At 36.9% G+C, this 13,716-nt stretch overlaps 1 protein-coding gene across 5 annotated transcripts in view; it reads right to left on the reverse strand.

Annotated features, from left to right (window-relative positions):
- Positions 1-13,405, reverse strand: part of Tinag (tubulointerstitial nephritis antigen) — a 69,957-nt gene extending 56,552 nt beyond the window's left edge. For 3 of the 5 annotated variants that reach the window (XM_045157209.1, XM_045157206.1, XM_045157207.1), the window contains exons 1-4: positions 12,928-13,405; positions 4,276-4,339; positions 2,938-3,027; positions 631-745 (exon numbers count right to left, since the gene is read on the reverse strand). In XM_045157209.1, coding sequence (XP_045013144.1) covers positions 631-745; positions 2,938-3,027; positions 4,276-4,339; positions 12,928-13,282 — 624 coding nt within the window. In that variant the 5' untranslated portion in view covers positions 13,283-13,405. The remainder of the gene's footprint in view (positions 1-630; positions 746-2,937; positions 3,028-4,275; positions 4,340-12,927) is intronic. The other 2 variants (XM_004668204.3, XM_045157208.1) reach the window with 2 other exon arrangements.
- Between the last annotated feature and the right edge of the window lie 311 nt (positions 13,406-13,716).

Raw genomic sequence — 13,716 nt, forward strand, 5'->3', positions numbered from 1 at the left:
TTTTCTTGCTGTGACAGAATATCTGAAAACTTTAGCCTGGGAGGATTTACTTTGGCTTATAGTCTCAGAGGTGTCTAGTCATCAAACTGTGGGGGACATGGTGAAACAGAGAAGCTTGCATCATAGTGGCCAAGCAGAAAAGTGCAGCGCAAGTTTCCTCTTTTTTTCTTTCTTTTATTCCATCTAGATCCTAAGCTTATAAGATGCCATACTTAGAGTATAAATTCATTTCTTAATTGATACGTTCTGGAAATATTCTTATACAGTAACTACCTCTATGCTTTGCTAGGCATTTCCCAATCCAATCATGTTAACAGTCAGAATCAACCACCATGAACATTTAAATCTGCATTGCTGTGAAACCATTATTAGCCACAATGAGGAGTGCAATCTGTGTCGCTGTGAAAGTACTTACAGTATAAAGGAACTCTCAGTCTCTCTACAAGGCACACATGGAACGTTTGGAGGATAAAATGATTTAGAAAAAGAATTTATTATTATTGATATAAAAATTTATATTTTCAGAACTCTGAAACCTCAAAATTCATAGTTATTTTAAATTTCTTTAAACGTACAAACAAATCCACCTGAACAAACACAGGTACAGGCATGACGGAGAAGAACACTTACTGTCATTTCATTCATACTCAGGAGCATGGGGCTAGGTGGCAAGGTGCCAAGGCGAAATTTGAAACCTTCTTGCAAAGTCATTCCCCAGAATTGACTGTAGTTCTGTGCTGTCCATCTACCATACACACGAAGCAGAAAAATGTGAATACGTATGCAAAAAATGCATGTTAATTTCCATATCTAAAATTATATAACAGTAAATCTCACCATATGGAAATGTTACTGTAGAGTAGTTATTCTTTACAGAGATGATATATTATCAATTATTCTAAAAATCCATGTACACGAGATAGTATTCCTATATTTGGCACATTTTAATTATTGCTGATAGGAAGAACCTAAGGCCATATAAGCATACATCAAAATGAAGAATATAGAGTCTAGGGCAGTGGAGATAGCTCATTTGCTAAAGTGCTTGCCTTGCAAGCGTAAAGAGCTAAGTTTGCTTCCTAGTGCTCACTTTAAAGTTTTAGTGCATGCTTGTCATCTCAGCACTGGGAAGACAGAAGCATGAGAATCCCTAGGGCTTCCTGGCCAGCCAGAGAGACCCTATCTCAAAGACAGGGAACAACATTCTTGATGGTGACAACTGAGATTGTCCTTTTACCTCCACACACATATGCATATGCTTCTACATCTATACAACATGCATTAAACAGAGAATATGAGGCTGGAGAGGGGGCTTAGTGGTTAAGGTGCTTGTCTACAAAACCTAAAGACCCAAATTTGACTCCCCAGCACCAACATAAAGTCAGATGCACAATGTGGCACCTGTGTCTGGAGTTCATTTGCAGTGGCTGGAGGCACTGGAACACCCATTCTTTTGCTGTGTGTTTTTCTCTCCCTCAAATAAATAATTAATAAATAAGAATATAGAGCCAGGCATGGTAGCTCACAGCTATAATACCAACACTTGGGAATCTGGATTCGGAGGACTGACATAAATTTGAGGTCAGCCTGACCTGCATAGTGAGTTCCAAGACTAAGATGGCAACAGACCTTGCTTTAAAAGAATAAAAGAACATATATACACACATACATACATATATAAATACATACGTACACATATACATATACATATACACACATCCTTTACACTCTGTAAAGGATTTCAGTGTAAAACAGCAAATTTATGTAAAATGACCTTTTAAAATAATTAAATATATTTACCTTTGAATACATTGAACTTTCTAGCTTGGTTGACCAGGTCAGAGTTGCAAAATTGCTAAGTATTAGTTATTTCATGGAAATTTTCTAAACATTTTATGAATGTTGTCAAGAGAGAACACTGTGATACTTAGCACATATTCTACATCTGCACATATGTTTGGCTTGGGTAAGGCAGCACTGGGTAGAAAATAGGTAGCATGACTAAAATAAATTTTTCCAACTTTCTGCTTTTGCCAAAACATTTATTCAAGGCAAAGTTTCCTCCAGTCTTCTCACCCACACCATACCTACACCACGACTTTGATCTTCCTGGATAGTGTTAAGATTAGACTCTGGATTTCTTCTGATACATTTGTACATTTAATTTTTAATCATTTAAAGTTTGCCTTGCGCATCACATGTTTAGAGAACTCGTGTGTGTGTTTGTGTGTTGCTCTATCACTTCCATATTATTTCCTTGTGACAAAGCCTCTTACTGAACGTGGAACTCCCAACAGGTTACACTGGCTGACGAGAGAGCCTCAGCAGTCCTCCTGTCTCTACCCCATCCAGCACTTGGATAACAGGAGTGACAGCGTGACTAGTTTTTCATGTAAAGACTGGAGATGGAACTCAAGTTCTTATGCCTACACCATAGCACTTTTAAATAATGTACCATCTCTCTTGTCCATACACACCTTCTTTTGGTGGCAAGTGTAACAGACTGGACTTTTTTTAATGCATAAGAGAGAGCGAGAGAGAGAGAGAGAGACAGAGAGACAGAGAGACAGAGAGAGAGAGACAGAGAGAGAGAGAGAATTGGCATGACAGGGCCTCTAGCCACTGTAATCGAATACCAGATGCTTGCACCACCTTGTACACATGTGACCTAGTGCATTTGCATCACCTTGTGCAACTGACTTATGTGGGAACTAAAGAGTCGAACCTGGGTTGTTAGGTTTTGCAGGCAAACACTTTAACTGCTAAACCATCGGTCCAGCCCCAAACATACCTTTTTAAATAAAGTCTCTTCCTACTGCTCTCCCTCTCTTCCTCAAGTAATGACAATGATTAGAAGTAATCATATGCAATACATTGCTTTAAGCCTAAGAAGTAAATGGAAGTGTCAAGAAGCCAATACAGCATGATTTCTCTCACCCATAGTCTCCTTCATTGATGTGTTCAATTATTTCTGGATGAACAAGGCATGAATGCTGGGAACATTTCCATTTCTGTCCTGAGCATGTGCTGCAGATATATGAAAGATACAAAAGTAATCTGGATTTTATATAATATTTCCAAATTATTAATAAGATTACACAGTATTAAGGCATAAAAATAATTTCCTAGATGGGAATGGAGGTGCATGCATTTTATCCCAGCACTTGTGAGGCAGAGGTAGGAGAATTGCCATGAGTTTGAGGACACTCTGAGAATACTCAGTGAACTCCAGGTTAGCCTGGCAAAGGGAGACCCTTTCTTGAGAAGCCAAAAGAAAACAAAAAAAAAAACACATATTTTCTTGACTAGTATTGGCTATACAGCTACTTGATTGTTGGCAACAATAAATCACAACATATACAAGAGCTATCACTCAGTTTGTTCTTATTCTGTTTCAGGTAATTAACATGACTCAGTATTCACTAAAATTTAAAAACAGGACAATTTTGACTACAGATTTGGTGTGTTTGTATTTCGAAACTGTTTGTGGGCCAATTTTTTAAAACCACCTCATTAAAAAATACTCTTCTCTTTATTTATTTATTTGCTTATAGAGAGGATGGGTCTTCTAGGACCTCCTGATAAACTTCAGACACATATGTCCCTATGTACATCTGACTACTTTACATGGATTCTGGGAAATTTAACCTTGGCCAGCAGGCTTTGCAAACAAGTTCATGTAACCACTTTAACCATCTCCTCTGTCCAAACATCTGATTTTATTTAAATTATTATACTCTAAAATTCAGTTTGCCTGAAGGCTACCCAAACATTAATGATTAAGAGATATTATTAATGAAGACTGTATAATACTCATTATAAAAATTATTCAAGGGCTGAAGGAGATGGCTTAGCGGTTAAGTGCTTGCCTGTGAAGCCTAAGGACCCCGGTTCGAGGCTTGGTTCCCCAGGTCCCACGTTAGCCAGATGCACAAGGGGGCGCACGCGTCTGGAGTTCGTTTGCAGAGGCTGGAAGCCCTGGCGCGCCCATTCTCTCTCTCTCCCTCTATCTGTCTTTCTCTCTGTGTCTGTCGCTCTCAAATAAATAAATAAATAATTTAAAAAAAATTATTCAAGCATTAAAATATATGTATAGTTACATTTTTAATATTCCTTAAATACGCTTACCAGAAATTTACAGTATGTGAAGATTTTATGGTGTGAGAGTCTCCCTAAATATGTTTAAATGCGTGTTTTGATCATAGAAAGGCATTCTGTCTGAAGGAAACATTCGCATACAGAAGAATTTAGTTCTCTGTCACTTAAAGTTATTACCAGGAATTGCAGTTTTCTCTTATTACTGATCCTTCTTCATAACGACTGCCATCTCGGAAGCAACCTGTAACACAGACACAAGTGAAAACCACACTGAGCAAGTCAGCTGTATGACAAGTCATCTAGAAGTGTCTTTAGCTTTCAGAACATGACAAAACTATTTGTGCCAATCTGATAGAAATCCACAACTGGGTTGTGTCATGGTGGATATCAATTTCTGATCTTGTCCCCTGATATTTTATCATTGTGTATTGTATTGCAGAAAAGAGTATCTGTGAACAATGAAATCTATATTACCACTGAGTTGCTCACTAGCTATGTCCCCAAATAGCTACTATTTTAAATAGGTAGAAAGCATAAGAATATTTATATCAATTTATGACATTTGATTTTAAAATATTGATCAAATCTTATACATGTGTAAAATTAATGACAGATAAACTAAACCTCATAATTGTAGAACAAAATGCATGGTTATTTCATTGAGTCTGCCTGAAAATATAATTCTTATTTTTTTCTCTGGATAACCAAAAATCTATAACATCAGCAAAATTGTGGTCATTTGTCGCCACAATTCAAGTGACTCCTAACTATTCACTGAGGACTTAACTTGTTTGCAAGATTATGAAAACTACTGAAAAGAGGACAATGATGAATTATCACAATGTGAAAAACATCATTAAGATATTGTGAAAATAATACCTGGGTTACAAGCTGAATCATTGTTTTAAACATACTTTTAAAAAATTTCAACATTAATATGGAATTAGCAAAAGGAACTCTAGTTTGTGTGGTAGTCACTAATTAAACAAAAGATGTTCTAATCTTTTACTTATAAAATCATTCATGTTTCAAAAGGTCTTTCAGTGGTGTGATTTAACTGCTAGTCACAATGTCACTGAAAATAGTTCTGATCCTTTGGACTTAAATTCTTTATTTTTTTCTAAATAATCAATAAAGAAACATTTTAACACTATGCTTACAGAGACCCTATATCATTTTATTAACTAAGAACAACAGAAAATTTTATGGCCATCCAACTGTTCACTAAGAAGCAGAGGAAATATTTTCCCAATCATGTTCAAAGAGAGAGTAGAGACCAAAGAAAAACATACAAAGCAAACAACAACAACAACAAGAAAAAAACAGCAGCCTTTGCACCACATGTCATGAATCCTGAGAGTTCAACACACTAGTTATATGGATGAAGGGAATAGAAATTATAGAAGTCAGAAAGGAAAATCTGCCCCTTCTCTGACTTGTATTCCAAAGAATTATTTTATGATCAATAATGGAAGATCAAGAAGTCTAATCCAAACTATTAGCACTTAATCATGTTAACAAGTATTCCATTTCATAGGCATACTTTCTTAATGCCACATCAGAACTAACTCCGAGAAGCTATGTTCACTTTGATTTTAATTGAGTGTTGGTTTGGTGACAAAGCCAGAACCAGGTATCTCTGACTATGGGGATGCTGCACTCCATCCTTTGCTACTACCTCCTCAACTCTGCACTGTACACTCACCATTGATACAGGTCTTTTAAACCATACTACCTCTGACTTAAATTTCCCAGAGGGTGACTCAGAACTCCTGTTAGTGCTGAGAAGTAGTGACAGTTGAGTGCTTAGTACTAAATGAGAAATCTCTAACACACCCTAAACTGCTCAGGGAACACTTTGGAAGAGGTTGCAGAAAGAATGTAAGAATCAAAGAACAGAAAGTAGTGCTTTGGGGTGCCATCATGTGGACAAGAGGTGGCCATTGCATTAATGTACTCAGAGTGTTTTTCATTACCTATACAAAACCTACACAATATTGGGTCCATCTGCATTTTGTGATGGAGGAGGGCAAAAAAAAAGAAAAATAGAAAACTACACCAAAATAAAAGCAATACTAGTTGGATAGAAAGAGCTCAGTAGAAGGAAATGGGGAAATCAGGGCAAAAAAATGTAATGGGAAAGTATTATGATCAAAATACATGATATGTATGTATGAAAACTGTTGACTTAAAAAATTAAAACAAACATCAAACATTATATAATAAATAAATAAAATCCCCCAGCTTGTTTTCCATCAATGTTTAAGAATGACCATAAGGGCTTACTCCAAATGAATCTATCAAAACTTTGCCTTCATGATTCTAGGGCTGGTGATGATGGTTTCCCAGAAGAATGAAGGAATAAAATTACATTATCAAGGACATAAATAAATGAATGGATATAACTTAGAGGCAAGGCAAATGGTACTCACTCATAGATTGTCTTCAGGTGTTAGATAAGGAAAACGAGGAAACAGTATGTTTCATTTGAATTTTGACTTAAGCAAAAGAGGGGCAAATGAGCAATCCCTGTATTAAGGAATTGGCTTGTTCCAAAGAAATCAATAGGTATAAGACCTGAAGTGTAGTAGCTGAGTGGAAGGCCACTTGCCTGGCATGTGAGGCTCTGAGTTATGTTATATGCAAATTAGATTTAGACTGAATTGATTATAGACATGTAAATGGAGGTGTTGAGGGTCATTGACAGATGTCCAACATTTCCTCAATGTCAGAGCACAACTAAAACATGAAAACATGCAATTTATATATCTTAAACCTAAGAGAGAATGTGTATATGGTAGGAGAAAAAGTAGTCTAGGAATGAACTGAAAATTCCTGGCTGTCAAAGAAAGGCAATCAGAAAGGAGTGGCTTAAAGGAAAAGGAGTTCATGAGAGGTGGTACCACAAAGCACAAAGGAAGAGAGTATTTTAAATAAACAAATGGCCAGCGGTTTTCAGTACTACTGAGGGTTTAGGATCGAGAAAGTATAAACCAAATTGCATTTGATATTGTGAAAGGTGCCAATGACCTCATCAAGAAAGGCATCAGTAGAGGAGCAAAGGGTGACTTGTAGGAATGGGTTCAGGAGAGATTTGGAAGAAAATAAAAGCATTTTATTTTACTTTTCCAGATGGAGCTAGGTTGAAAATTATTATGATGGAGAGATGAGAGAATTCCTGTTTTGCAGCAAAATAAGTATAAAGCATCTTCAAATGAGTCTCTTAGATCGTTTATACTTGTAGCCTCTTGACCAATACAACAAATCAAAATAATGACTAAAATTCTGAAATTAAGGAAGTTTTAAAAAGTTAACAATCTTTAGGACAGATTGTGCAAGTCGTGTATTTGGAGAGTGAAGTAGTTGGTCCCGTTTATTTGATTCAAGATAATAATATGGTATATTTTCTTTATTTTAAAATATTTTATCACAGTGAATTCTGTGATAACTGAACTGTGGGAAAAGCAGTCACTTGCTTTAGTCAGAAATCTAGACCCCAGGGGTGAACACTAGCATTCATCCTCAAAGGTCAGACTTCAGGGCTGCTGCAATAAGTACTTCCATTATCCATGTTTTCATTAACACTAGACTTAGCATAATGAGTATAAAAGTGGACTTTCATTTATAAAAATCAGTGGCTTGTTAATCAGCATAATGGATATAAATAATCAGTTCTCAATGATTAAATTAATAGTGTTAAAGTTATGGGTATTAGACAAAATATTCCAGTGTCACAGTCCAACTTTATAGCTCACAGTATATACTTAATTATATCTTAAAGGAAAAATTATATGTACTATTAGACCCCATGCCTTCAGATTAATACTTGTCCTGTGTCCTGTGCCAGTCACTTAAGAAGAATTGTTATTCCCTGATACCCACAGTGAAGGTATTACAGTCCTATATCTCTGATATTATCAAATGTATCTCTAGTATTTTTTTCTTTTTTTAAAAAAAATTATTTATTTATTTATTTGAGAGCGACAGACACAGAGAGAAAGACAGATAGAGGGAGAGAGAGAGAATGGGCGCGCCAGGGCTTCCAGCCTCTGCAAAGGAACTCCAGACGTTGCGCCCCCTTGTGCATCTGGCTAACGTGGGACCTGGGGAACCGCGCCTCGAACCGGAGTCCTTAGGCTTCACAGGCAAGCACTTAACTGCTAAGCCATCTCTCCAGCCCATCTCTAGTAATTTTTTGCAGTGTAGACATAGTAACGCATACTAGAACAAGGAGTGAATATTTCATACAATTTACTGGAGTTATAAGAATTTCTTTGTGTGTCTTTACTAATACATATTTTTTTATGAAGGCCATTAAATGCAGAAGAATTTGGTGTGTGGTTAAGGAGGCAATGAAGAGGTAAATAAGTATTATTATACTTACATGTTTAAGTACATATTTACCAACACCATCATAGAGTAATGTGCTGTCAAATTATCTTACTCTGTTCACAACAGATGGCATGCTAGACTTTTCCATAATATCTAATTTCACAAAAAGATTGTGTCTGGAATATCATACTACTTCTATTTTAATGTATATATCTATGGTTTACAGTATCTGACATTTGAAATCTTCAAGGTGTTAGAATTACCATCAGATATGTGAGAAACAGAAGGAAGGTAGGAATGAAATACACTCTCTTTAAACTTAATATAAAAGTAGCACATTGATTTATTATCATTATTATTAATTATTATCATTAGTTATATACACAGTGTATATAAAGCCATTTTGGTACCATCGTTAGCCACCACCCTGTTCTCCTCCCTGTCCTATCTCCTCCGCCGGGACCCTCCTCACTGGGGAATGTGGGTTGTGCCTTGTGGGGTGAGCCATCAGTTATGGGTAAAAGGCAATGTGTCTGTGCATAATGTCCCAACGTGTGGCTGTAACAATCTTTCCGCCCCCTCTTCTGCAAAATTCCCTCAGCCATGATAGGTTTGTTTTAGGTGCACTTCAGTGATGAGGTCTTGGGAGTATCTGTGTCTCTGGATAACTGGATTGATGGGAGTTGAGTGTTCTTTGTGTCTATCAGCTTCACCCCTGTGCTGGTATTAGGTTCACCAAGAAAGTAACACTCTTGCTCATTTACCCCAATTACTCTTGGTTTCAGTTGGGGCCCCAATTAGGTGTGATAGGCTGGCTGCATGAGTGACTAGGAGAAAATGACCAACATCTGTACAAACAACTTGTGGTCTAAGCTACTCAGCAGTAAACAAACTGACATAATGCTCACACAAGCACAATAGTGGTGCTAGCCATGGTGGGTAACCAAATGCTCTTGATTTGGCTAACTGACCTGCTCAGTGGGATAGAACCCATAGCTAGAGCTGGGAAACAAGTCAGAACCATATCCAAAGATTGGGCCTGCTCTCCATTATCAAGCTCCCACCAATTGTGGGCTTCATGAGGGCCTACACCTATTAAACTCTCTCTAAAATAATAATATTTATCCTATTTATCTAGTGCTGACTTCACTCTCTGTTGGAGAATTTGCTTCTCTTTTACAGATGGACTCAGATCCTGAGGAGAGAATCAGCACATTGATTTTTAACCCTTGAGATAATTTACAGTTTCAATTTGTTGGCCTAAACAGTTCATGGGATAGGCACAATGTAAAAACATCAACAACAAAAAAGACAGACAAAGTTAATTATGGTTAGCTAATTAAAAGAATACAACTCTCTTTAAAAGAGAGAAACAGAAAGCAAGGAAGAGAGAAAGAAAGATAGACTGTGTGTGTGTGTGTGTGTGTGTGTGTGTGTGTGTGTGTGTGTGTGTGTGTATGTGTGTATGTATGTGTAAATTTGGCAGAATCTCCCTGCAGGGGCAAAGAAAGCTTTACTCTAAAACCATAGAATGTTGTCAAATGCCCAAAATGAGATTCTCCCTACAGTGAGCTATTGTTCAGAGAGGCTTATGAAGACTGGAAAACAGTGCAGTCCACTGTTAAGACACTTGGATACCCACCAGAGCTAAATGGTAAATAAGACACTATTGCTGAAAGCACCATTGACTGTGGTCACAGGATACTGAGAAATCATGTTAGCATTATGATAGAAGCCAGCTCTATGCTGGCTAGCTCTCATAGGGCTATAAATTACTATTAGAGCTACTAAAGGGTAAAAATCACCAACACTGTGATCAAGCATTGGATACTGCAAGGAAGAAAATCAACCATCTAGGCAAGATATACACACCAGTGCAGTAGTGGCACATGGTTTATTGTGGTAATCAACTGCTATCTGGGTGTGAGACTCACTCACCGGGATGGAATTTCATACCTGGTACTGAGAAACCAGTCATAAATAAGCCTTTGACTTTAAAGGTCATATACCTTAAAGGGAAGCTTACACTATTCTTGGATAAAAGGAGAGGCTGTGGGCTGGAGAGATGGTTTAGTGCTTAAGCGCTTGATTGTGAAGCCTAAGGACCCTGGTTCAAGGCTCGATTCCCCAGGATCCAAGTTAGCCAGATGCACAAGGGGGTGCACACATCTGGAGTTCATTTGCAGTGGCTGCCTAGCATGAGATGAGTCATCTCTATCATATCTTCCAGGGTTCAGAAAACATTACAAAAGAAGTGGGGTTAAATATGAGTGCTGCTTTCACTGCTACCCTGAGAGCTTCCTCAAGGGAGATTGTAGTACACAGCAAGGTCACTCAAAACAGAAAAGCAAAGACTGTTGAGAATTCAACACTAAAGGAGACTTATACATGCCCTGCAAGACTCAGGGAACATTGTGGAAAATGGGGTGCAATGTAAAGAGTGTAATGAGGTCAGGTATACTCTGAGTCATTGTCCTCCCTACAAGGAATGACCAGTGCATCAATGACCCCACAGTAATTATCTATAATCCCAAGGATAAGCGCCCTTGGTGAAATGGAGATGTGGGCAAGGGAGCATAAGAATAAAATCTGGTGTTAATATGACCAATTTGCAACATATTCATATATCTAATGTCTCAATAAAAAAGAAAGAAATGCATAGTCATGCAGCTAGACTATTTGAAAATCAATAAATCAATGCATAAGTATCATAAAATCATGAGAAAATTTCTTCATGCACAAAAAACAATATAAATGCTATTTTCTTTTAATTTTAGTTAATTTTGAACTATTTCCAATTGTACTTAATACACTTTCTTTTCAACCAATTACTTCCAAAAGCAAGATAAAACAGAAAGAAAAATTACCTTCATGGGAGTAATTACAGTTTAATGTGAACTTTTTGCTACTAAACAAAATGAGTAATTGCTTCTCTCCATAATGAGTGGGGTAAAAACTATGCTTGGCCATATGTGTTCTATCTAATATATGACACTATTGTGAAATAGTTGCAACATGGTAGCTTTCAAGCAAATAGATATACTGAAAAACTAGCAATTACTCTTCTTAAATAAGAAAAGCACAAATACATTTAGTAAATCAAGAGCATTACAGCTGAGCCAGATGTACTGGCTCCCACCTGTAATCTCTGCTCTCTAGAGGCTATGGATAGAAGATGACTATACATTTACAGCCAACCTGAACTGAATAGTGGGTTCTAGAACAGTTTAGGTTATAGAGTGAACATTTCCAAAAGGAAGAGAAAGAAATGATGAAAGAAAGAAAAAATAAGAAGAAAGAAAAAAGAAAGAAAGCCAAAGGAGAAGAGCACTATAGCATGATCATATTAAGTGAGGCTTGGCACAGCAGTAATCTCAGCTACTCAGGAAGCCCAAGGATTTGAGCCCAATCTGGAAATGTAGCAAGCCAAATCTCAAAGTAACAGAAGATAATATTCAATTACTGACAAAACAAAACACAAATATCTAGAGTGTCATATTTTTAAAAACCTTTTGTTTGTTTGTTTATTTTTGTTTATTTGAGAGCAACACAGAGAAGGAGGCAGAAAGAGAGAGAGAGAGAGAGAGAGAGAGAGAGCGCATGTCAGGGCTTCAAGCCACTGCAAATGAACTCCAGACACGTGTGCCCCCTTGTGCATCTGGCTAATGTGGGTCCTGGGGAATCGAGCCTCAAACCAGGATCCTTAGGCTTCACAGGCAAGCGCTTAACTCTAGCCCTGGAGTGTCATATTTTTATATGACTCTACATTCTTAATCTTTTGCAGAAATTGTTGTGGTTATTTCCGATATCATTTGTGTTTTTCTAAAAAGCAGCCCCATTCTTGAGGGGGTAATCACTACTCAGCAAAACAAAACAAAACTACAAAACATAATACAAAACTGATAAACCAAAGAAAAGATATACATAAAGAGTTCATTTTACATGAGACAGGGAAAGTGAGTGATGTTATTTTGCTTTCTATTGGTTTGATTTCCATTGCTAAGACTACAGATTCTAATGTTAGAGATACATAAGACTGGAGAAATGATAAGTAAAATGTCACATGAGAAAAAGTGTTCAATGAATTTGTTGGTGATTGGCTATTTAACTTTCATAAGATTCTCTAAGAATACTACTCAAAATGCTTGACTTTATCAACATACTGAAAAAGAGTCTTAAGTTATTGTTTATAAAATAGTATTCAAAACAGGCTCTTGAACAATACCCACCCACATCCGATGAGAGCTAGTCCCAGTGCTTCCCATACACCCATAAAGTGTAGATGCCCTTATATTCTAAACCAAAACAATTTGAAATTCCAAAGACCATATATATATGCTATCATTTAAATTTCATTGAAGAAAGAAGTAAAGAAGAGGAGAAGAGAGGAGAAAGGAGGAGGGGAAGAATAGAGAAAGGAAAGGAAAGAAAGGAAGATAAAGTTGTCTGATCTGGTACTGCATTGGGTTAATGCCCAGGCACATTACCAAAGCCTACCTTCCGGATACAATGGCTGTGTATGAGGAGGCCATTCTTTCTCTTCACGGCAAAAGGACTTGTAATCAGGACAGCAATCAGAATTTTCCCTTTCACAGAAACTATCACAGTAACACAATGCATTTGCCTCATAGAAATGAGTGACACAGCCGTCATCTCTGTCTTCACAACAACCAAAACTTTTACAGTATTGCCCTTGGAAAATGGCTCTTTTGAATCGAGTACCTTCCACACTTGTGTGATTCCTTGTGAAATACACTCCCAGGTCTACTACTTTTGCAGATAAATAATGCCTTTCTGTGCAAATTTCCGTAGTCAGATAAGAGAAGATTAAGATCTTATATCCAGTCCACATTCTCTGGAGGTCCAAGATGGCTCCTACTTTCAGCTATATCCAGTACCCTTCGTCTTGGGGAATTCTCTATGCAACCTGAAATCTAATCCTCAAGACACCTCAGCCTGAACCTTGAAACTGATTCTGTCCTTGAGTTGAGTGTACTTCTTCTAGTTAAATATTAATCAAGAGTTTCAATGTTTGCACAAGATAATACAAGTATTAGAAATAGACTATTGTGATTCTTTTAGAGTTAAAAATTGGTATTTCATAAAACATAAAACTGTATACTGTTATCAAGATATCTACCAAAAATATTTTGCACAAATGCTACATTAAATATTGTTTACCCTTCAGAAAACCTAGATTATTTAATCTAAAACTTCTCTGGTACATATACCTAGTAGAAATTATACTGTAATAAACTATTGGCAAGCTACAAAAAATTCAAAATC

This window comes from Jaculus jaculus, chromosome 8 (genome assembly GCF_020740685.1).
Source record: "Jaculus jaculus isolate mJacJac1 chromosome 8, mJacJac1.mat.Y.cur, whole genome shotgun sequence".
Classification (NCBI taxonomy): Eukaryota; Metazoa; Chordata; class Mammalia; order Rodentia; family Dipodidae; genus Jaculus; species Jaculus jaculus.